Source organism: Oncorhynchus mykiss, chromosome 6, assembly GCF_057628025.1.
Source record: "Oncorhynchus mykiss isolate SJ-2025 chromosome 6, ASM5762802v1, whole genome shotgun sequence".
Classification (NCBI taxonomy): Eukaryota; Metazoa; Chordata; class Actinopteri; order Salmoniformes; family Salmonidae; genus Oncorhynchus; species Oncorhynchus mykiss.
The window spans coordinates 73,771,564-73,797,349 of NC_143027.1; the positions used below are offsets into that span (position 1 = coordinate 73,771,564).

General features: G+C 42.9%; 1 protein-coding gene across 2 annotated transcripts; it reads right to left on the reverse strand.

The window, feature by feature from the left end:
• Positions 1-1,105: 1,105 nt before the first annotated feature.
• On the reverse strand, positions 1,106-24,927 carry LOC110526553 (rhombotin-1). 2 transcript variants are annotated; one of them, XM_021607611.3, is made up of 4 exons: positions 24,028-24,927; positions 8,694-8,907; positions 3,322-3,447; positions 1,106-1,656 (listed from the first exon to the last, which is right to left on the reverse strand). In XM_021607611.3, exons 1-4 carry the CDS (start codon positions 24,047-24,049, stop codon positions 1,551-1,553), a joined length of 468 nt encoding a protein of 155 aa, XP_021463286.1. In that variant the 5' UTR covers positions 24,050-24,927; the 3' UTR covers positions 1,106-1,550. The 2 variants fall into 2 exon arrangements, with proteins under 2 accessions (XP_021463286.1, XP_036836835.1); XM_036980940.2 differs by having other exon boundaries at positions 24,595-24,850.
• Between the last annotated feature and the right edge of the window lie 859 nt (positions 24,928-25,786).

Consider the following 25,786-nt stretch of genomic DNA (forward strand, 5'->3'; position numbering starts at 1 on the left):
GTTTGTTTTATATATTTTTTCTTACCCAAGGTGTTAGACATGCTAAAAATGACATTTCAATATGCTCAAAGACCCCAACTGGTTTCCTCACAATTTTTGCTCAGGATGAATGAAGCTAATTGCTTTAAATGGCAGAAACGCTGCAAAGCAGGTCTCCTGTGGCTCTGAGCCCATAGAAACAAGAATTACCACCAACCGATGAAAATCAAAAGTAGTACGACAAAGGATAGTGTCACCTAAGTAGCAATCCCTTAATTGCAATGCCTTTGTACATAAAAGCTATTCAGATCTGTTGAATATGCTCCGCTCTCTTTTAATACCCCATATGTTCAAGGCAAGCTTTGCTTTTACTCATAATTCTCTCTTAAAGTGGACAGTGCCTTATTTTAGGTCTTAAACATTGCATTCTATGCAATGTCTCAACTGTTGTGTTACTTTCTGATACAGTTTCAAGTTATTTTTTGCTAATTCAGTATTAACTAATAAAACTATATCATTTCAGTATACCACATTGTATATACAATTCTATTTCATAATAAGATGTATAACAAAGTCTTGAGTTTTGCTCCTTGCCTTCTCCCCTCAGATAAAGTGACGGTGCCACCAACCTAAATTGGTTATTGCAGCTCCACATCTAGTTAGAATAAACTCAAATGCAATGAGTATTTATTATCTAATTTGTTATTTGCTGGTGCATTTCATTTCCCAGCCAATTCACACTCATAATCAGATGGCAATTAGCGAGGCATGATTCAGTGGGTGCAGACTCTCTCTCGCTCTCTCTCTGCGTTCTCATCCAAACACTGCTTCTTTCATGACACCTGCACGCTCAGTACAACAACACAGTCTGGAGAAGTCATTATTTTATTCCAAATAAAATCTTATTTAGTTCATTTGAAACAGCATTTCTAATTCCATCAGCACTCTTTGCAAAATGTAATAAAACTTCCTTTTTTTCTCCACTGCTTTTTAAAAAAGATTGTTTTTCCCCTCGCAAGGCTTTTTTACAGCTCTGTGATTTGAGAGATAATAATGATATCAACACATGGGCCAGCCTCCTCAAACAACTTTGGTTTTGGTATACAAACAAAAAAAACTCACTAAGAACATTTAAGAATCTTTAATTCACACTAGTAATAAAATTGCATTACATTTCATAAAATAAATGTTCCAGTTTATATATACAGAGAAAACAGACTGTACATACCCTCCAAGGAAACGTTCCCGAAAGGGGAAAAGAATAAACAAACCCAAAACAAACGTCACAAAAACATACAAGCAATACAGTGCTCAGCTAAGCAGGCACAACTGTACATCAAAACTTGTAACTGCTCAGTGTTGGGGTGGGAAGGGGAGGGGCAAGGATGGGAAGGGGAGGGGCAAAAAGTAGTACATTTACAATAGAGTCCTTATGGACTGATAAAGGGCTATTTAAAAAGTATTGCAGGCAAGCAGACAGACGCTCCTCTTCCCAAGTGCAGCAGAACATCCATGGCATCATGTGTAAGTACGGTGGGCCGAGGGTTCCTGGTCGCTGCCACTGGGCCCGGCTATTGAACCTGCGTCTCAAAGCTGCCATTCAGCTGGCCCTCCTCATAGTCCATCTGACACAGAATCATGTTGTTCTTAAGGAAAAACTTGTCCCCCACACAAAACCTGCCAGCCAGGAAAAAACAAAGGCAAAGCATTAATAAAAAGGAGGACAACGTGGGGAGACAAAGGAGATTAGTAGAGGACAATATGACAGTTATTTGTGTTGACAGGCTGATGATGATAGCATTGCTCTAGGAGAAGAATGTGGTTGATTGAGATCAGCTGTTAAAGGCGATGGCCATTGCTGCTCTCTGGGCTTTGATTGTACCCGTTTGGCGACGTCGCTTGTTTGCAAATGCCATTGTTCCTTGTGTATGATTCAAAGGCCCCTCTGATGGTCACTGAAGGTGTGGCTTCAAATACAAGTAGATAAAAAATATATAATTTCAAAACGTGCGGACAAATGGACTGGCACCCAATGAAAGAACCCCCCCCAGTGGTTAGAGCGTTGGACTAGTAACCGAAAGGTTGCAAGTTCGAATCCCCGAGCTGACAAGGTACAAATCTGTCGTTCTGCCCCTGAACAGGCAGTTAACCCACTGTTCCTAGGCTGTCATTGAAAATAAGAATTTGTTCTTAACTGACTTGCCTAGTAAAATAAAGGTAAAATTAAAAAAATTTAAAATAACAAATTCTTATTTACAATGACGACCTACCGGGGAACAGTGGGTTAACTGCCTTGTTCAAGGGCATCCTTTTAAATGGCGGTGCTTATGTACTGTACGACACACAGCTTCATAGACAGAATGAGTGAAGATAAGAACAGCCGTACTGATGGCAGGGCTGCTTATCAGGCTGGGCCACAGTAATGTGTTGGGCAGGCTGAGGGCTGGCAGAGGGGCAATGGCTGTGGTATCAGTTAGCCAGTAATGCCTGGCCCCATGAGTGGCTGCAGCCAGCATTCCCATACCCCAGCCAGGTGCTCACCATGGTTACTGACTCATCCCTGTGAAAGGTTAATGTGCCTGTGCTGTATGGATGGAGAGGGTCACAATACCCCATGATTAGCAGAGTGTTCTCTGTGCGGCACTGTTATGGGATTGTTGCATTGTATTGTGAGGAGAGTATGTATGGATGTAATAGTGTAGAGCTCAGAGGTGAGGAGCGGTCAGGACCTAGGATGGAGTGAGCAAGGCTTTGGCCCATGTGGGTCACTAAGGTGTCTAGTTAACATAGTTAACATTCCTGGACTGAATAGCATACAGTATTTATATTTTTAAAAATCTGTTTAATTCCACTACCCTGTAGTGTGGTACCCAAACTTGTAAGGCATGTTCCCGTAGAGTGGCCTCTTGGAGGTGTATTGTTGTGGCTTAAAGTGAACCTTTCAACTAAAGCATTGTGAGTGTTGGCATTGGTCTGGCAGCTGTATCACTTGATACATGAGCTAATTTTGTTCCCCTCAAGTTTATAATCCCAGTTGTTTCTAGTCACAAAACACAAACAAGGACAAACTAATGGCAGGGTCAACATATGAATGAACAATGTTGCTAACGCAATGCAACACGCGTGTGCTTTCAAAATGGGAAGACAGACAACAAAAATCTGTATTTACACAGACAGTCTGGGTTTAGTTTTACTGACCCCAAAACAGATCTGTTGCACCTCAAGAGGCAGTTTTTTCTGTTAAATGGCTAACTAGTCTGAGCTAATGGCCATTTCAGAACAGCATTACATATTTCAAAAAGGCAGTCTCACGACACAGTTGTGAGCTCTCGCTCTCCTTACCTCTGGTTACAAAGCTGACAGGCAAAACAGTCCAAATGGTAAACATTATCTCTGGCTCTCATCACCATTTCAAAGGCTGGGATCAGTTTACTGCAGGCAGCGCAGTTCCCTGTTGTACCAAAAAGCCTGGAAGAGAGAGAGAATACAAACAGAGATTAACGTACCTTCCTTAGCCTTCATGCAACAGAGGAGCGAACAAAAAGTAAAGCCAAGAAGAAAAAAACCCCAGAAAGAACGGTGAAAAACAGACAAATCCGAAAACATCCCATTTAATTCACAAATCTATCTTGGCACACACTTGGTATTTTTTGTTAATGAGGGCTACAAACCTAGATGTTAATTCTTTGCTAATGATCTAATTAAAATGATCACATGGTTCTAATCCCCTTCTTCAAAGCATTTCTCCTAGCACATAGCGAAAGCAATAAAAACAGATCTGAGGCAACCAATTGAACTGTTGAAAGTTTTCACATTTTAAAACCAAAGTACCTAATGAGACTTGCTCCAACCAAAGCCAGCTGGATTTTACACAAGAGGCTAAATTCTATAATGTAGTCAAACGTTCAAAATATTCCTGTTGCAAGGATACTGCCTCGATCCCCCTCTGTTTCATTCAGAGACTGCCTGGGAGAATGGCGGGGAGACCTTGGAGAGGTAACTAGATGTTCGGCAGTACACTGAACAGACGCACAACTCACATTTCACTGCTGTTTGTTTAAGCTTATTAGATAGGAGGCAAACGATGAAGGTCACAAGCAGAGCAAGAGGCACTGGTGTAGATCTTTCTCCTCAAAGCAAAGCAAAGGCAACTCCACTCCGGAGCCTGCAGACCCCAGTCACATTTACATTTTCCAAGCGCCTGGCCTTATGTTTAATTTGAAGATTTTGAATCAGAGATAGACTTGCACATTCTGCAGGAAAAGGGGACAGCGCCACAGCTTTGCGAAAGGGGATCAGGCAGGCGATGGCAGATTAACATACTGTCAGTGGCAAACACGTTCCCAAAGTTGTGGGCTCAGGAGACTCAGGTGGAGAGAATAGTCAAAAGTTGGTATCCCCTCTCCATATTAGTCTCTGTCGGTTGCTCTCCCCTTGTCACAGAAAACATATCCCTCCAGCAGACCCAGGGTCTAATTAGAGCACACTGCCCCAGAGGAGAGGACTGCTGCTGGTGCCTTAGACTAGGAGAAAGAGAGCGAGACAGAGCTGTTTGGTTCTAATAGATACGAAGTGTTGAACAAAGTCATTGTTCGAACTGGTTACTGTTCCAGTAAAGTGTGTTGATATAGACCTCTGGAACGCTGAGCTTTCCATGCCACCCGGACGAGGTGCTGCTGCTCAAACCCACTTGGTGAAATGATTGTCAGGCTTTTAGATTTATTAATGTTATATTAGTGATTTCTTTCCTCTTTAAAAAAACAGATGAAAGGACCCAATATTCTATTCTGGATTGATTCTGTTAATATCAGCATCAGCATCAGTTCTAGCTCAAACTAAACCAGGCTGTTATCGTCTCTGTGGTCTGACTCTGACCTAGTCTGTCCTTCTGTGTGTGTGTGCTGACCTGCTACTTGACTGGCCCTGTGAATATGGATGCTTTATTAGATGCAGTACTGTATGCTTCCCAGGGGACATGTCAGTGATGTAAAGCCATCATGAAGGTTATGTTTCAGTGTTATGGCAGTGTGGGCCCTGGGCTCTGTGGTTGATATAGGGACTGCAGCGCACTTTGAGTAATAGACAGAGACACTATGCTGACCATTTAGTGGGAGGGCACTGTGGAATAGGGACTACAAAGACCAGCATGCATAGCACTAGGGAGAGCTGAGTGGGAGTGAGGATCACAACACCTTAATTGCGATTCACCATACAGTAGAGATTTGAGTTCTTTTAAGAATGATTACAAATCATAAGACAATTTTCTTCTGAATTCCCACATATTGTAATGGCATACTGTGCTGTGTGACTGGTACAATCATAGTGCAGTAGCTCATGATGCAGTTACATTTTGTCTGTTAGGATTAAGAAAAGTCAATATCCTCACAACTGGTATACTAATTATTTCGACATATATACGATTTTTTGTCCCATTGAAGTGGAGAATGAATGCTGTGGAAAATGTGAGGGCAGAATACATTGCCCCTCACTACAGACCGCTGCCAATCCTACTTTGTTAAGAAGTCAATTTTTTAGGCAGGGTTTGAAGCACAGAAAGGGCCCAGCTTAAAATAGTGGTTAATTTAAGTGGATTAGAAGGTTACAAGTACTCTTTTGGAAGGTCACCCTCAAACTGAGACAATGGGATGGATTTTAAAGCTATATAATGTAAGATAAAGTGAAACCAGCCATTACCATGGTGAGGCCGGTTAGTGGGACTTTCCAGTGAGGGTGCTGAAGGACTTTCATAGTTGTGAAATGAACTGTCACAGCATATCTATTCAATCCATACTGTCTACAGTAACATAGCATAGTGTGCTTGTAGAATTGAAATGTTAACTGAAATTTTAAACATGATCTTCAACAGAATGCCATAAAAAAAATGAATAGGCATTACCAAAAAAGCAGATTTAGCATGCCGTGAACTGTTCACTGCCAAGATTGAGAAAAAATATAGAAACACTGCAGCGTTGAGAGAAAACAAAAGAGTTTATACTGGAAGTCATTTTCCTCCACTGATATTGGCTGGTTGAAACAAAATGAACTGCCATTAAAGTTAAAGAGCCTCTCCTCCATTGTTCCACTCCTTCAGTTATTGTGTGATTTAGCGTGGATCTGGAGAGACAGCTGTGCTTTCTTTAGCGGTTTGAACTTGCTGCTTCGCTAACTTCAGACTCTCCCCCTGCATGCCGGCATCATCTGCATGTCTTCTGTTTCCTTGAGATTGGACTTGAGCTCTTCAAGTCTTCTACTCTGTTCTAAGCTCTGAGATTCACTGCTCCATTTACAGTTTGTCTGATTTCATAGAAATGAGAACTACTGTATTAATGCACGTAAGGCGTGTTTTGACCTTCCTCAACAGTTGTGTCTTTGAAGGTGTAAAGCTTGCTATAATATATATTTCAAAATGTTGCCAGAAAATGTTTTCTACTTTATTTGAGGAAAGAAGTAACTGTCTTATTATAGTTTTTATTGAATTGCTCATCTCCAGTGGGTGGCAGAGACGTTTGACATACATTAATACATCCACAGATAATAAGATGTTTTAATTACAGTTTAATATCTACTTCCATTGCAGTGCTGACGGTACTGCGTAACTTACAATGTCCATTAGCTTGGGGAAAAAAGTGCTTTAAACTTCAAATAAAGGCACTCTACTTTGATAAAAAGATGACTGATACAGTATGTTCCCCTTAAAATATTTGTCAGTTAGAAGATAAAACGATGTCAGGCTTGGGGTTTCGGGCGATCAAAAGCATGACTGGCTTGTCAACCTTCTTTGGCGAGGTCGCCAGATCCCGAGTCCCAGACAAAAATGAAACACCTAATTAATCTATTGTTCTGCGTGATAATGAAAGTGTGGTAAAACTGCTAATAAACCAACCCAGCCTTTTACAACAGAGGGAATAGAATGTCAAGTGGATTCAGAAACTTCTGATCTGAGGTTTTAGAAGACGCTGCTGGCAGGCCAGCCAGGGGAGAGCGGGGGGCTGGGGGGTGTGCACAAGATGTTACCGGTGCTACTGAGCTCCTGAAGGACGAACACAGACGGAGCTCCTATAATAATTAATGTGCGCATGGCAGGGCTCCAAACCCAGGGAAATAAAGTGTGTTTGATCCACCCTGGCTGCATGTCCCTAATGAACTGCAGCTCCATACAGGAGGATTCCACTTCATTAATGGAGGTGAGGGGAAGCGTTCCTCTCTCCGTGCAGGACGGGGGCTCTGTGAGGGGATTACGAGGCCGTATGGAGCCTGCGTCACCTACTTTAAAACTATAAGCTCTAAAACTGTCTCTTCCCTCGCTGCTGAGAAAGGGAATGTTTTTAATTGGTTCCATAATAGAATTCATCTCAAACATCTCCAGCCATTAAGTGGCATGCATTTGTCTCAGGCTGAAGAGCAGACGAGTGGGCTGTATTTCATTAGGCCATCATGGCCCAGGCAGAAACACAGAAAGCCCATCTCTCCCTCGCCTCTCCTGCTTTACGTTTCGCTCCCTTGCTTCTTCCCTCTCACTCTAGCCCCCTCTGCCCCTTATTTTCTTCCCTCCTCTCTTACCGCTCTGCCCTAGTCTTGCTTTGAGTTTGCTTTCTGCAGAGCTGCCTGTCAGGCCAGTTAGCCCATAGGAACACATTTTCATCAGGGAGCTGATGTCCACGATAAGGCCTTCATAATGGGAGGAGAAATCAATCAGATAGAGGGAGGGAGAAACCGGCCCTTTTAGGGGATCATATTTAACCATGTCAAAAGCGCCACTCTCGGCTTAATAATTTTTGCCTTCTCTTGTCATTTGCTCCTTTTATTATGACCTCATCTGCACCATCTGCCTCTTCCGGGTGCAGCAGCAGTCTTAGTGAACCTCTCTCGCTGCATCTTAACAGCATTAACTCTTGGTGGGAGCTGATGGATGGTAATGGCTCCTCTCAACGCCCGGCCCCTAAGCCCCTCTCGGTTGGGACCTGCTGGTAGGGCAGGGTGGGAGAGGGAGGGGAAAGACAGGGAGAGGCCAGGGGCAGCAAGGTCTCTAGGCTGGCCCCCAGGGGATGGTCTCGGGGATAAATGGTAGGATCTCATTCGGAAGCCCCAGGGTATGTGACTTAACGCCCAGGAAATGATCATGTTTAATTTAGGAAACAGATGGCAGGGTACAGGGGGAAAATATTGAGCCACAGACACTAAAGTTGAAGCTAGCCTGCCTGGAGTCGTCCCAGAACACAACATGACCCATCTCTACTGTTACTGAAACCAGGTCTGTACCGCGAGGGGAGAGAGTGCTGTGTTCATGTAAACAAGCAACAAAAAAATTGAAACAGAAAAATGTTTTTAAGAGAGCTAAAAACATACAAACGTGGAATTGGAAACTTTCCGCTCTGCCTTCCCAAGGCTTCAGATCAGAGCCTGGGGAGAGTCACGCATGAGCATAATGGGATTCAGGCTTAATTGACACACATCTAGTCAGCATCGATATCCTATAATGAGGAACAAACAGGCGCTTGATCTACCAAAACAGCCTGGGAGGAAATGTCTTCTAAAAGCTTGAGAAAAACACTGGTTCACATACAAATGGACCCAAATAGAGAGCTCTAGTGAGAGGCAGGTTCATAGACATTCATGGTGGTGTTACCCTAGCAGTAGTGAGAGAGCTGACACAGCCCTAGGTGGGGCGTGGCCTTTCTGTTCTATGAGAGGCGACTGACAGTGGCTTCTCTTACCTCAGGTAGTCCCTGCGACAGAGGATGAGGTTGGCTTTCGTGTAGAGGGTGGAGCCCACCTCCCCCAGGCGACAGTCGCAGCAGGCACATTTCAGACAGTCCTCGTGCCAGTATTTGTCCAGGGCCTTGAGCAGGTAGCGGTCTTTAATCTTGCGATTGCAGCCAGCACACCCCTTCTGTTTCCCTTTGGGCTGGACGGAGAGCATCGGCACACCTGTAGCGATAAGGAGACAAACGCTGCGGCGTGATTCACTGCCCAGGAACACCAGTGACTTTTCATGTTCTCTTTTCGATAAGGCTGCTGCTGCAGTGTCTGGAGGCAGCAGAGCCTCACGAGAGAGAGAGGGCCACAGTGCACTGCCTCTGCTCATATGCATTAACATGAACACTCTTCCGTTCAGATAGGCACACAGATCACATTGGACTACAGTCACACCAGGTAAACCACACTAGGCAGGCAGGCCTACTGATTATTTGAAGCTGTACTCGTAACAGAGTCACAGACAGACCTCATATTGCTTAGCGTGGTATTTACAGCATGCTGTATATTATGTTAGTCACCTACCATTTCATCAGCTCTCATTGCTCTGAACTGTCCACAGCTGTAAAAGCTTCTCATGGGCTTTGTTTGGTACAGATTAACATTAACCTTTTAAAACGCCTCTGACCACAAGAACGCTGCTCGCAGACCCCAGTGAGATATGTTATGGCCTAAGTGCCTCTCAGCGCGCACTCACACAGACACACACCACGCTCGCTCGCTGCATTACAGCCTTTCCTTCTTTTACACTTATCTGTACTCATGTGTCAGCAACGAGCGAGCCTGAGTAACTAAACCCGCAAATTGCCCCGCTGTCACGCAGGTCCCCTTAAAGTGTGCCTTTTAGCCTCCTAAAGGACAAATAAAGTCCATTTAATAACTGCACTAAACACTAATAGTCTATGTGTGGTTGACATTTGTGTTTGGACTAAAAGCCCCCCTCAGGCCACTACTGGTACAGAGGCAGTGGCAGGCGGCACCCCTCCATAGCACTAACAGGTCTGCCACAGCTGAAAGCACAGGACAACAGCTCTTAAGACACTCTCACACACTGAGCTATTGATCTGTCTAATAGAACACACGACGGCCACCGCTCGCCTCTCTGCTTTCAAAACACATTTCTCTCAAAAACCGGACGCAGCCTGCGTCACAGGGAGGGAGGACGGCCATCGCTTTGTATGTGGGTGCCTATAAAACGGCAAATGCCCGATGTTTTAAAGACATGGTGTGCTGGGAGGCTTTCTTTGAATTTCATAGCTTTTTCCCACTGTAGCATTTATATAACTTTAGTACATTTTCTAGATGTTTTGTCTTTATCCTCAGAGGTGTGATCTGTTGTTGAGGTGTTGTGTTCTAGTAAAGGCAGTTGCTATTGACCTACAGTATATTTGTCAGAGAGATGGCAGTTACAGGAGAGTAGTGCTCTAATGTGTGTGTTGATGTCCTCTAGTTGTGTTTGGATGTCAGTGGTGTTGGGCAGCCACCCTGTAGTTTCACTGGAACCATAGTAGTTATTTCCATGATAAACAGAGCCTCTGCTGGTAGCTAAGCAGTTGTATCACCCAATGCCCCTGATTCTCCTCTGAGCATGTCATTTTCCCCTGCACAAAAACCCCATAGCACCTTGTTCTGCTGAATACCAAAGCACATGTTCCTGTCTCTATTCCTTTGTCTTTCCCTCTGTCTCCCACACACGCCTTATTGGATCCAGATTTGTTCAGCCATTTCTGACCATCAGTAATACTGTGAATGTAATATAATTAGCATCTCTCCTTTTAAAATAAGGGAAAGGGTGAGCTTGTTAGTTAAATTGATGGCTTTGGTTTGTATGTGAAAAAGAGCTCTGGTGGTATTCAGCCTTCGTCCCATTTCTTTATCACAAGTGGAAAGAGGAGGCTAATTGGTCCAGCGCTGGTGATGGGAACCATCAATTAGTGTTCTGCCTACCCTCCAGCTCCCTCACCTCCTCCCTCCCCAAAACGGGCCCCTTGAAGCTGGCGCATTAGGATCACAAAACCCGCTATAAATACCAATGTTCTGTGTAAATGAAGCTAAAAAGCTTCAAATTGAAGCCACACTAGCTAAGGGTGGTCTGTTCTACCTGCATCTCATGGCTTGTTAGAGGAGCTCTCTGCAGGTATGCCAACAGTGCTCGCCTGTCAGCCTTCCACAGAACTAAAAACAGTCTTAATGAGGAGAGAGAGTGCTGTGTGTGCGTGTGTGTGGTTTGTGCATGCGCATAGCAAAACAAAATCGGGTTTCCTCAATTCCCTCAGGGATCACAAAAAAATCTTTAATTTGCCTTTTATGACAGCTAATTAGTTATTTTACTCAAAATCTTTGCTTTAAATAAGAGAACTAATTATACACAAAGGTCGTTCCCCACCTCCAGAGAACCACTCATAATTGGTTTAGACCACCGCCCCCCCACATACCATTTACCCACCCTGTTACATAACATGTGTGTGCTTTACATCAACTCTGCAAAGGAGGGGGTTTAACCCCTTCTGTGGAAGGGCTGTACAGCACGTCCCCTGTTCCAGCCTCTTTGGAGCTCTCCCTATGTTGAGAGAGGCATCCTAAACATCAACGTGGCAATGTTCTATTCCCTAACCCAGACTTGAAACTGCAGTGAGTCTGACACTCCTCCCCACCACCATGTACACAGTGCTCCCTCTATGGGCCTGAGAGTGCTGCCTGAACAGAGGAAAAGCCTCAGATACATTAGGAAGCCAGGATGCTTACTGCACAGATCCTGCTGTCTCAGGGAAGAAACACGTGCTTGATGTCATCTACCAAAACAGCCTGTGGAAAATTGCCTCAGAAAACTCCAGTAGTAGCTACACTGCATGTAGCATTTCCTAAACAAAGAGTAGTGACAGAATAAATGATTGTATAAAACAAATGTCATGTCAATTTCCTTAATACCAGGAGAATAGTTTCTTGCACCTGTCACCACACTTAGTACCATGTGAAATCCTTGAGTGGAACAGCACCTTCCCATCCTGCCGAGAACAAAAAGTTACATTAGAAAAGGAAACGGCAGCAGCCGAAGAGGCAGCCTCCACTTAATCCAATCCATTTAACAGATACAAGTGCCACTGACCTTCCCGTGTCATTTGGTGTCCCAAAAAACGTAGCTCGCTAGACCATGATTCATATTCCAACAGGGAATGCATTTTTGTCTTTTAAAGAGGGATCTTGCCTTGCCAAATATTTTCCCTGAGAAAGAAATTAATTTGCCATTAATACTTGGTGTAAGGTCTGTCATCTCAGTCTTTTTCCACCCCTCTTCTTTTTTAAAGACCTTATCTCTTAAGAATATGTTATGTTGAGCATTGCTCAGTTATGTTTTTTTTCCCTTCATTGAAACGGTCAGACCATGTACTTTCCATTATAGAGATAGAAATCGGATGCTATGTAAGCCCATTTCAAGATCAGTTTTTACCGCTATCTAAAAATAGAATCTATGTGGTAACCCTTTTGATGTATTTAACGTTTTAAAAGGAAAATAAGCTGTTCGGTGCACTCGAGGAAACGTTTTAAAGCATTGAAATGCAATTATCACATCTGCATGGCACATCCTCAGATTAGGCAAGGAGTGATGGAGAGAGAGAAAGAGGGGAGGATTTGCCCTCCGATCCCCTTTTCTCCTTCTCCTATCATACATCTGCTTGCATGCTAATCTGTTAAATAAGCACGTCTGAATAGAAATGTGTACAGTACATCACTACCCGGTGGGTGGGGTCACTCTCTGGAATTAAATACATGTGATCAATTAGGTGGAGTGACACCTTGATGTGACGCAGGCTCCCTTGGTTCCTGCGGAGGGAAGGGGATTGAATAGCATCACTCAGGCAGCGTCTTGTCTCTGGGGGAGGCTGGGCTGAGTGGACCTCATCTCTGGGGCCCGTATAATTACTGCTCTCAGCTCACTGCAGTAAATAAGAGACTGGTAACCGCAATGACAGACGCTGAGAGATGCCCAGAGAAATGACATGCTACATTACTAACAACTGCATTCAAGTGAAACAACGGTGTTCATCATCTCCTCTGTGACTCACTGACTCCTCCAGAAGACATCAGACAGACGCATTAAATCAGGCACTATGAATCTATACACGGATTCCCGTTTAAGCATTGCTCAATAAGGATATGATAGGCTTTCGAAACCATCTAACAGATCAACTCTGTATGGGAAAATGAACCATGCGCTCTTGGACAGTATTTCAATTCAGTCATTATAATTTAGTGTTTATTACTAGGCATTTCTTTCTACTATGTTGAGTGGGCACAATGAAATCCTAGATTCTGGGTTGGTAAAAGCAATGTTCAGTCCTGTTGGTGTAGCCTAACCATTTGAGCTGCTTAACCAGTGGTGGTGTTGCTCAAGTAGAATTTCTGGTGAATATTGCAGTGGCTTGGAAGAGGCTGAAGCCGTAAACCCAGGCTTTTGTGTTCCCTGTCTCACTGTAAACGCTGTGGCCATGGCAATCCAGAATAGAATGTTGTCCCAGACAGGGCCGAGGCAGCCGCCATGGAGGTTAATGGGGATCGCAGGCAGATGTCCTGCCATTGTCTGCATGAATCAGCCCCTTTCAATCAGCTCACATCATTACTGTAATTGAGCCTGTAGACACCAATTCTCCTCTATTGCCAAGACAAAACACAAGACATCTGGTCATAATATCAGCTGGAATATAGGCCAGCTGAAAGGAGACAAATGAGTGCATTCAAAATGATAAGCATAATCAAGACTTTGTAGAATTCATATTTCCCTCCGCAGTTGGAGCATATCGCTTCAAGACAGAAAAAAACACATGCAGTAGTCGTTCACAGGCCAATGCAGTCAATGACACATGGTTTTATATTCAGCATGTTTTAGACTAGTCCTGTGGGTTCTGTCTGGGTGTGATCTCTTACAGTATACTACAGTACAGCCACATTTCCAGACGGTTGTGTTATGAATGCTTGGGTCTGTGAGAAGTGCTTGCTGGGCTTGCATGCTCTGATTATGACATAATTAACAGCCCCGGTAAGTGGGGTAGAGCAGGGCCTGGTGCCGATGAGGAGGGGACTGTTCATTAACGAGATGCACTCTGGCAAACTTTGCAGCTTGCTGCGGCTAATAAGCCCCGGTGAAACGGAGCCCAGCCGTCCCTTGCATTGACCCTGGCCCTGCCCGGGATAAGGGAGAGTTTTGTCTCCTGAAATAATTGCTCTTTTCACGTTACAAGTGTCCTGACCCCCGTGGTCGGCAGCCACTTTCCCCACCATAATTACTCCTGATCCGCTCCAAATGAGGCGACCGCATTAGGGCTGCAATAACACTGGCCCGGCTTCAAGCACGGTGTGGGGAGTCTCAGTAGAGCGGCCTGGAACAGGGCTGCCTTTTCTCCAGGCCGCCGGTCATTTCCATCACGTCAGAGGTGCATTTCTTACACTTGAAGTCAGCATGGGCCCTTTTCTGTGGAGGCAGGGATGCTTACAGCACGATTTGTTAGCTCCTGGTGGCCCCAACTCACTGTGGTTTGGCTGCAGAAACAATCCCAATTAACAGATAACTTCATTAGGGTGTTTTTTCCCCACACTTTCACCCCCTATTATTTTAAATGTATTCACATGGGGTTAATTAAAAGAAATGTATCACAGAGATATGCAACAGCTTTCTAATTATATTCATTACTGCTTATTTTGAGACGAGAAACCGGCAGGGTTTCCGAGTTATTAGAGAAGCCAACTTGTTCCAACACTTGGTTGTTCACGAGCATGGTGAGATTACAGCTTTGGAAGGTGAGCTGTCGACAGCCCTCACACAAAAGAGAGCGAGAATAAAATAAAGAAACGCCCATCGCTCCTAACCCTCGTTATGCAGGGTTAGCTCCAAGAACTTCTGAAGAAGAATGATCAGGGGAACAATTGGAGAGAGAGCGAAGAGGGGGAGGTGTCTGGCCTTGTATCTAGCCAATAAACTGTTAGGCCGGTTCTGTTGAGGGCCTGCAGTGTCAGTTTGTTTTTAGTGCTTAGTTAGTAGCAGGCTCAGAGAGCTAGCCTAACTCAACCTTTAGAAGCTACCTTGATACGCTACCTCTGAAAAGCAGCAGGTAGCCTAGTGGTAAGAGCATTGGACCAGTAACTGAAAGGTCGCTGGTTTGAATCCCTAAGCTGGCAAGGTTGAAAAATATGTTGTTCTGCCCTTTAGCAAGGCAGTTAACCCCCAACAACTGCTCCCCAGGTGCTGATGACATGGATGTTGATTAAGGCAGCCCGCCCACACCTCTCTGATTCAGAGGGGTTGGGTTAAATGCAGAAGACACATTTTGGTTGAATGCATTCAGTTGTGCAACTGACTAGGTATCCTCCTTTTCCCGATTAGCCTGCTGCTAAATCAACCTCTTTTAGCATGCTAACTCACCCTCTGTTAGCAGATTCAGAGAACTAGCCTAACTCAATGTAAGTTAATCTGTTAACTGAGCCTCTTTCAGGCTAGCTCTGAGCCAACTACTTCACCACAGTTCCATTAGGGTGACTGCCAGCGAAGCTGTCAATAACCCGGATAATGAATGCATCTTCATATGTGTGAATTCAATTCATTTTTTCACCGATTGCATTAGCATTTGAATAAGGCGATAAATCCATCTATTCTCCAACCAGATCTTTTCAGAGTTTGATAAAGGGGACAATCGTATCTGCCACTTCATGATTCCTGGCAAAATGTAACCATTAGCACTGTCACAGATGCTTTCCGCCATCCGGCACGGAATAATGCCCAAACACATTTTAGCCCACATTAAAAATGCATTCAGGAGGCATAAATGTAGCCTCTAAAGTTTGTGTCACTCCCAAGGTCAGGAAGTGATGTATGAAATCCCCACTCCCCTGCAATTACAGCACACTTATTATTTCAAAGGATATGCCAGGAGACAGGTGTGCCATTCAGGGTCCGCGGTGAGTCGAAAATGGAGGGAAAAAAGAACCACACACTGTGGTGAGCCATGAGGGGCGTTTAATGTTGAATAATGCGAATACGCCACAGGGGGCAGTTGTTTGGGGGAACAGGCCTCCAACGTCACATTTAGGCAGAACTCTCTCCTACACCATGGTTCTGTCTCCTTATGGGGTCAATAATGCGGCAGGTTGGATGCACGGCAGGAGAGTAGGGCCTCAAAGGTCCCTGGATCTGGGGTTGTATGGGGAACCAAGCCAGGGTGGTCGCCATTGACAGTTCACACACTGATGATGGGGTTTGCATTAGGCAGGGCCCTTGACCTACTGCGGTGGTGTGTTTGCAGGCTTGTAATGCTGTAGGAGTTATTGAGTCAAGATATTAGCTTCTCCAGATGTCTTTGTAATAGACAATGTTGTTTCATCAAAGTCAACATCTTCGATGTGTTACGCCTGCCATTCTGGTCTTTATTCTTCAATGCCATTTTTAAAGTCCTAGCACAACTCTTGAGTTAAATGAAATGGCTATTCCATTATTGGGTTGACTAGTCCAGGGGAATCTGTCACATGTTGGTGTGATGGGGACAGAAAAGCATTGCCTGCAAGAGGGGATGGGTGTGTGCGCGAGCATGCGTATGCATGTATCCGTGTATGTGTGTGTACGTGAATGGACGCAGGGGGTTATTATGTTCCACACTCAGTTACCAATTTCAATTAAAGCCGACCACAATAGTAAGTGTGCATGGATCTCAGCTGCCACTCGCGTCTAATGGATCAAACTGTGGTTGTGTAGGCAAACTCATTGTCAGCCATGATTAAATCCTCAACTTCAATACCCGCTGCCCAATCTCCACGCTTTCAGGAGGGGAAAATAAACCTGCAATCACAGCCTTTAATTAGTTATTCAACATTTGATTTATGGAAGGTCAACCAATCGGAGATTGTTGGTTCTCAGCAAGTTGCCTCTCATTTAATGGACAGCAATCTATACTGTTTGCTATTTGTCTCTGTTGTGTTTTAAGTGGCATTGCCCTCCATTTCTATGTAGACTGGTGTACTGTAGAGTTTATGTGCTTGACCTGAATACATTTATGTGACATTTGTTGGCCAACAATAGTCACTTATAGGCTTTACATTTAAAGCAATTAGTATCAGACTTTATTTGAGAGTACTTGAAAGTGAAAAAGCTTTAGTTGCCGGAACAGAAAATAAAAGGATATCTGCCTTTAAGATCTTAAGTACTTCTGTTGGAAGTGGTTGTTCTTTAGCCTGTCCTCTACTCACTGCATGCCTCCTCCTTATCCTTCAGAATTTACCTCAAATGTGAGGCAGCCAAAAGTGCTGCACATCTTTCATTATGAAAATGGTATCAGTACAGCAACACCTTTAAAGGAGCACGTCTGAAGGGTTACCGTTTTCAGAAGCTAAAATGTCCCAAAACATTAAAGCACCTCCCTCATCAGAATGCCAAATTGAACTCACATCCTCAACTGAGAAGCAGTACCTGAGCCATAATTGAGTCACCACACATGCGAACACCAACACACACTCCACCCAGGGTTCAATAATCCCAAGCAGCTTCCTAGGAAAACTGAGATCTCCCTGGAAGAGAGAAATACATTTGAGTTAATGAGTGCCTCCAAAGGCCTCCACCCCTACTGAGCAAAACACACACACACTTCCATCTACAGCAAGTAAACAACATGAACCAATACGTATCAGGGGACTATTTCAGGAGGGATTATACAAGGTCTTGCAGTTAATAGGCATAACGGCAGATCAATTTGTTTCAAAATGGAAACGTGCATGCACAAACAGACTGGTACAATTATGCCGCAGTATTCAATTCCCACATAAATTATTCTTTACAGCGATCACTAGCTCATTTAAACATTCAACAAAACAGCATTCCTTTTGTATGTCTAAATATCTTTCAAATCCTATTTCGAATCCTTTTCACTGCTTTGTGAACTAACAACCTGTTACTGTAAAGTCCAGGGGGGAGAGAGATTGTTGCAGTGACAATACAAGACAACATTTACCAGTAAACTTAACACACAAAACCAATGTATTGGTTAACATATCACAAGCTTCACGAACAAACTTTTAGAGCCTAATTTAAATGTAAAAAACAAGATCATATCGGCGCTGTCTTTTCAAAGTTAAATAGTGCCTGAAATGAACACTGCAGAATGACCAAGTGAAACCAGAGAGAGGATGGGAAGGGAGATGAGGCAAATAGGTCAATAAATACATGTGAGAAGAGCTGTAATGTCATGGAGACTAGTGTAACAACCGGCTTTAGCATGGCAGAGAGATGTGTGTTTTCCTGATGAAGTATGCATGCGTCTCAATGACCGTGTGTATCTGTGCAAGAGCAGTCCCCCTCAGACGAGGCATCTCAGCTTTGCAGTGAGAAGTGAGTGGTTCCTGCTATAACCAGACGAGTCAGGAGAATAGTATATACTTTTAAGACCAGAGAAAGTCAATTAAAAACCACCAACTGTAAAATCATCAATATGGAACTGTATAGCCTCTCTCAGTAGAGCATACACAGCATGTACTATTAGGCCCCTGCTGCAGGGCTACTTGAGACACCATCACGGAGATTTCAAAAGACCACAATGTGAAGCAGAATAACACTACTTGTGTATGAATCAAAGGTCAGTAAGGTTATAGGTGTGAGTCAGAGAGAGACCGTTCTAATGCATGTATGACTGGGGCATTACCTCGGAACAATGAGCGTGTCTGCATTACCTCGGTCTTAGAATTAGGATTTACAATACCAGAATGGACATGAACCTTCTTATGATGGGATAAAGGTCAACCATTTTGGTAAGGGAATTGGTCAACCATGGCTTGCCAGCGCTGTGATAAGATTGTGTAAAATAATGAATTTATCTGCAGTGTATGTTTGTTAGCTAGCAAGCCAGCTATCCAGTTTTAGAGGAATGATTCCATACATTTCTCAAATTAACTGCCATTATGCCAACATTCCATTCAAACAATGCAGTCAGTCAATCCACAGCCATACACTGGTTGAAATCAGTTGATGATGGGACATAGACAAGATGTAAATGCAACAAGTACTGATATTGTATAATATAATAGCCTTCACAGCTATCCAGGAAAACTAAAATAAAGATGGTCTGTTATGGTCTGTTACTATGGACTATGGTCTGTTACTATTTAGACTTGAGTGTACAAAACATTAGGAACACCTGCTTTTTCCATGACAGACTGACCAGGTGAATCCAGGTGAAAGCTATGATCCCTTATTGATGTCACTTGTTAAATACACTTCAAATCAGTGTAGATGAAGGGGAGGAAACAGGTTACATTTTTAAGACTTGGAGACAATTCAGACATGGATTGTGTATGTGTGCCATTCAGAGGGTGAATGGGCAAGACAAAACATTTAAGTATCTTTTGGTAGGTGCCAGGCGCACCGGTTTGAGTGTGTCAAGAACTGCAGAGCTGCTGGGTTTTTCACGCTCAACAGTTTCCTGTGTGTATCAAGAATGTTCACCACCCAGAGGATATCCAGCCAACTTGACACAACTGTGGGAAGCATTGGAGTCAACATAGACCAGCATCCCAGTGGAATGTTTTCACACCTTGTAAAGTCCATGCCCCGACAAATTGAGGCTGTTGAGGGCAAAAGGGTGTGCAACGCACTATTAGGAAGGTGTTCAACGCACTATTAGGAGGTGTTCCTAATGTTTTGTACACTGTATTTTAGAGGTAATTTTTTTTTTACAGAAATGTGGTATAAAACCCATACAAACTTCATAATTATATGACAATATTTTAGGTTGACAATAAGTCCATTACACAACTTCTGATACATCACGCCTTACTTTTATTTTCCTGCATAAGTAAAATCTGGATTATGCTTCTACTGGCTTTCATTCCAATTAGACTGGTTTGGATTTCTCCCTGATCAATATGGCTGTCATTTTCACCCCATCCTGGAACTTATGACATAGAGATCCTATTAAATTACTAGAAGGGGCTATGTCTGAATGCTGAGCATGTCTGCATTCATCTCAGGTCTCAAGGTGAGAGATAAGGTTGTTTTGAGATGTCATAAAAGTTGGTCTAAAATGATCCTTCATCTAAAAGGTTTTCTATGTAATGTTGGAGTAGGCAGTAGGCATCCTTGGAGCTTTAGAGAATTCCGTGTTTACCGACTTCATTTTGCACCCCCCTACCAAGCACTATTTTGAATAAAACAGGTGGATGTTGTGAAGTGCAGGTTGAGAAGAATTTCTAATGACAACGGAAACAGAGTCTTTGTCAGTCTTTCTCCCATGATGCATAGGGAAAATGGATCTTAGATGTGAGAAGTTGTAATATAACGTGAGAGCATGTGGCCTCTGGATATGATAAAAGGATGCTCAAAGAGCTCAGGAGTGCATCATTGAGTTAGTGTGCCTCTCTGATGAGAGCAGCCATTTGCACCAGAGGAAGGTGGGTACACTAGTATCTTGCTTACATGTGTCTCTCAGTCCACTGAAATGATGGGAAATGATATGCATCTTCTACAGTCACTGATGTGAAACACTCAATTCTGATAGGGATCTGGTTTGGGGTGGGATACATCATTGGGTCTGGTGAGAACTGTGTGTATGCAAGATCATAGTAGATCACACTGAATCAAGCACTCACTGTTTAAAATGGTGAAATTAATTTACTGATGGTAAATGGTGAAATCAAATTCAGCATGTTGGATGTGAATATTTCTGTTGAAGTGTCATGTTGCATATTGAACAGACCGAGAGAACAGTTATAGCAGTGTATGCATAGAGCGTAGAGGGCACAAGTAGTGAGTGAGAGGTGTGAATGTGTGGTGTGTTTTCCATGCCTATGTCACATTGGAGTTCATACATTATAATTGAGTTATAACTGTTGTATGAATGATATAATATCCCTTTGTAAACTGTACATGGCCTGTTTGTCCATATGAGCCATTGCAAAACATGTCTTCCATTAGTGATAATAACAAATCATTCAGGTTTACAATAGTAGAATGGCAAGACATTTGACCAAGCAAGGTTTACCAGACAGTTGTCCACTGATACGTCAGTGATATCCCCACTGGACTGGGAGGGTATTCAAGTGAAAGAGAAGAGATGTGTTCCAATAAGGAAACAGGGGGCATGATAAACCATCTTAATAACTAGATGTGACCACACAATATGAAATGTTGAAATAACTTGTAACATTGTTTAGAGCCCAGGGCAAAGGATACCGATGGAATTTCAATATTTGAAATTGGCAAGTTTAATTTAGAGTAACAACAAGCCAATAAGCTGAGAAAATAGGAAATATAAGAGAGAAAATTACATTTGAGGAAAAATAAGCAAAACGACTTAAGAAATGTACGAAAGTAATCTCCAACTGGAAATTAGAAATCAAACCGCAGAAAGGGAATAACAGAAAATAAATATTACTGTCCACTTTCTAAATCAATATGACATAGCTACACGACAGAATTACCATGGTAACTCCGGTAAAGAATGAAGCAATTCTTATTATTTCAAAATAAAAATCAGTGCCTGAAGCCCAAGTTTTATTACAGTAGCCGACAGATCACGTCTCGGTATTCATTTGAAACATTGCTTTATGAATGTACACATTTCATTGGACAGGCTTCTCACGGGGTCGGAAATTAAAGTGCAAAGGTAACCAAGAATTTATCATCAGGTTTTAGGATTGGCGGTTCTCTTCAGCCCAAGTTCTTAGAAAGCCCAGTGGTGCGAATGATCAGCCAAAGACATGTCTACAATGAGGACCCAATTATTTCTGCTGCAGCCGATAGTTCCTAATACCTTGAAGGAAAGAAAATGGCTGAATTGCTTTTTTCCACTAGAATTAGAAGTCAATTGGGAACTTTATATTAGAGGGCAAAAATAAAATGTTCACCTGGAATATTTGGGGAAGGTGGTGCCATTCATTTCTAGAGACATCCATATTAAGTAATTTCAGGATGTGGTGCTTCCACACCACATATCTTCAGAATACCATAAGTACTATATTTTCAGACTGGGTTAATCTGTCAATACAGTTTTATGGGGAGGGGGGGGGGGTATAGTTAGCTAGGAACAGAATGTCTGAGGAGGACAGAAAGCCTAGTTGATATTCATGACCCACTTGGTATACATGTTAGTGATATGAGCAGGTGGTTCCAGTCCATCACTGTTTTCACATTTAATGCCAACACACACACACACACACACGGTAAAGACCTTTAATCCAATCAATTCCATTACAACGCTAAGTAACCCATTATTACACTGGAGCTGGATGCCAATGTGAAGTTGAGCCTTGTAGTAGGTCAAACATGAATGTAAAATGTGTGAGTGTTTAAATATAGGTGGAGAGGGAATTGATTTGTATCCTACTTTCTCAAAAGACATTTCAAAAGTTGGATTAGCTTTTCTCTAGAAGAGAGAGAGCTGTCTGGTTATTTCCCTAGATCGTTGTGAGGCATCAGACCTCCTAGAGACTTCACACATATTCACAAGTTCAGCACTGTTAAAGCCAAAGTGTTTCAATAAAACTCAGGTTGTCAGTCAACATCTGTGTTCTTTTCTTCCCTAAGACAAAATGCCCTCATGAGAATAAGTCTTCAATTTATGTGATTCAAGGCAAAAAACAAGATCTTAAAAGCTGCATGGTGGTCTAATCACATTACTGTAGGCTAATATATGCAGAATTTAAAAAGTATGCTGAACTGCCAAGTAGCCCACACACACTTGCCTCTTATGCACAGTAGGCTAAATGGCTTTATGCTTAGTATGGACACTGTAAAATGCAGGCAATGTCTCTGAGCCAATGGATCACTAACAGCCTGCTCTAGCTATGGGAAAGCACAGATCCAAGCAGCCCCCCCCCCATCCCTACCAAAATGCCAGCGCAGTTTGTCGGCCCCAGCAAGCAAAGGGTGAAGCTTTTAGGCAATGAGCAGCAGGTGATCTCAGCTTTTCTGCAAGTCCTAATGCTCCTAAAAGCCACTCTCCCTGGTTCTGTAATTGGGCATCAGTAGTTAATGTAGTATTGACTGCATTACATGCTCCTGTGCATCCTTTCCCACTAATGCCATTTGCATCACCTTGTACATTTACCATATTGCTTAGCCAATAGCTGTTAAAAGCATCTGAATCATGAATCATATAGGGAACTTTTAGTAAGACAGACATCAAAAGGAGACAATTTACAGTTGAGTTAATCTGGGTACATTAGCACAACATGGATTCAGCTAGACAGACCAATTTATGTTTCTAATGCAATCCCTTTATTGGTTTTTAGATGGGTAAGTGAAAGGATGCTCGGCTAAGAGATATGAAATATCAATTTTCAAACATAAATAATGGGTCGCAAATGCAAGCCATTACTTTTTGGGGGAAAGCCTCTGGCTAAAACCAAATGTGTGATGACAGTATTCTCTGAGATATGACAAGAATAGCCTATTTTAGGTCCTAGAAGGCTGTGAGGGAAGGTATTAAGTAGCCTACCTATTAAGAATACAGACCTCACCATAGATCAGCCACACAAGTGATATAAGTGCTATCCAAAGTCGTTTTTTCTACACAAACTGATGACAGAAGTTAAGTGATCCAGTTTCACAACAGTTTCTTCCAAGTTTGAGGTTTTTGGTTAGCTTAATCTTTTTGTATGCATTCTATGAAATATACTACTAAATATCAATTTATAGACAAAATAGGACGCCAAGAGAGACAGGTTTGCTCTAAAGTAAAAATGTATGGGATTACTTGCTCATTAACCTACATAGCCCATTTCAAAATAGACAGGTATTGCATTAGGAAAGGAAACTGCCATCCCTATTGCATGGAGCTACCCATAATTTGCAATCAAGTTAAAAGCACTCGAATTGCATCTCCCATCCTGTGCTGATGTCAAAGAGCTGCTTCGGTAACTTCAGAGGATGCGAGGAGCACTTTAGGCAGAGGGAAAGCGGGACCATGTTAATGCCGCGTTGTGTTGCTACGGTTGAAATGCCCATCACGTGAACAGTCATTTATAAACACAAAGCTCCAAATTGCAGAAGACGTGTAGTCTGTGAATAAATAGGCGTATGTGTATGTGCGTGCTGAGGACTTCTAATGGATGTTGAAGTAAAATTGAAAGGTTCTTCACGACAAAAAAACGCAAATAATTATCACCGGGTATCCAAATAAAGTCTACGAGACGTGTCTTTCGTAGACGGAGAATGTGGGTTAATTTATATCCTGAGGTAGGCTAGGTTATCTACTTAGTACAAAAACAAACACTTTTCCAATGAGACATCCAGATGAAATACCCATCGTCGGGGGTGCTACTCACTCTCTTCCTTGTCCAACACCATCGTCCTGAGGAACGAGGAGTCCGGGTCCAGACGATCCGTTCTCGGCTCCAGCAGTCTTCACCAGTCGGTGTGCGCAAGGCTTCTCTTAGAAATGAGCTTTGAAACAGCGACCGAATCGTCCTTATGTGTTCAGCAAGCTGAAATTTCACGAACGCTTGGCTTGTATCTGCGTTAGTAACGGAAACCTTTGTAACATGAACACACGTTTGAATGTTATTCTAGGCAATTGATAATATAATGTATCCGTGAAAGAAAGAGCGGTGCCCGCGCTCAGTTTGTTCTTGCTAAACACAGAAAATTGCCTCTCCGGACTAAACTGCAACTGCAATTTACACCCGTAAAACAATGTTGGTTGGTCTTCGTAAATTCCATACGCAAACAAAGAATGGAAAGCAGTAAAATCTACTGAATCTGTAACTGTACTCGTATCAAACGCTTAGACTAGACGACAGAGAAATTCTCCCCCCGTTCTCATTTGCTCCGAAACTGTAACTATATTCAAGAAATCCAATTCCAGACCTGACAACTGCTAAAAGCATACTCACACTGCCTTTCTCTCCAATTTATGTGCTGCGCCCGCTCCTGCTACGAATAAAGTGCGCGCAGTTCTCAGAGACCCTCAGATTCCCCTGTTAATTAAATCAATTCATTATGCTCAGATCTGATTAGCAGCCCTTCCCCCCTCTTTGAATCAATTATTCAATACACAAACATAATTGCTTGTGCCAGAGGTGTCTAAGTATTAGCTTATTTAACTCCAAGGACACTAATTACCCCTAGGGCAAGGGAACTTTTCTCATTAATTCTGACAAAACACAAAAGCACAGCTAAGGGAAAGTGTGCGTGCGTGTGTCCCGGTGTGTGTGGTGTGCGCGCTCGGATGTGATTGGTCTGTCTGTGAGTGCGTGTGCATGCGTCAGTGTGCGTGCGTGTGTGACTGAGGGTGCCAGCGTGCGTGTGTCTATGTATGTCCGTGCTTGCGTGCGCGGGTGTGTGAGTGTGTTTGAGAGAGACAGAGAGAGAGAACGGGAAAGAGCAAGAGCGAGACAGAGACAAACAGACAATTTTACTATGGAAGGTTTTACATATTGCGCACTACACGTGCATAGTATTTATTGCTTCCCCTCTCCATTATTTTCAGGATAGAATAGAAATAGCATATCTTATTGTATTTATCGGGATATTTCTGGGAATATAACTGCGTGATTAGTGTGTGGTCCAGACCCACTTATCATACATAGATAAACAGTCATTTTATAAGAGACAGCACAACAGATGGGCTGCGTTTTGATAAGTGGGTAGATAGGAGGTTCAGTTTCGAATCCGCTAATTTAATTGTTGGCTGTTATTGCCAAAAAGAAAGTGTTGCTACTGCTTAATGGTGGAACCTTAAATAGCAGTACTTTTACTTGCATTGCGGAGACTGGTAACCAATTAAGGGGGCGATCCAACCAAGATTAGTCATTTAGAGTGGAGTATGCTAAAACAATACTGAATTGTCAGCAGGCTTTAGCTGCCTGCGGTTTATGCTCAGTCTGCCTTAACTTTTTGTTTTATTACAATGTAATTCATTACTGATGGGAAATTATATCCCCATTATAGCTTGACCACCTGCAGTATCTGATGTGATTTGGGAAGCCAACAATGCCTTATATCCTTATAGGTGACATAGAAGTGATCTACAGTGAAAATGACATGGTAAAGCACGTTGAATGTGATAACATAGTGGATGGCTTG

Coding starts and splice junctions, on each gene's coding strand:
- LOC110526553 (XM_021607611.3), bottom strand. CDS start 24,049: ATGGTGTTGGACAAGGAAGAGA. Junction 8,908..24,027: donor GGTGTTGGACAAGGAAGAGA/GTGAGTAGCACC, acceptor TTATCGCTACAG/GTGTGCCGATGCTCTCCGTC. Junction 3,448..8,693: donor TGTCGCAGGGACTACCTGAG/GTAAGAGAAGCC, acceptor TCTCTCTTCCAG/GCTTTTTGGTACAACAGGGA.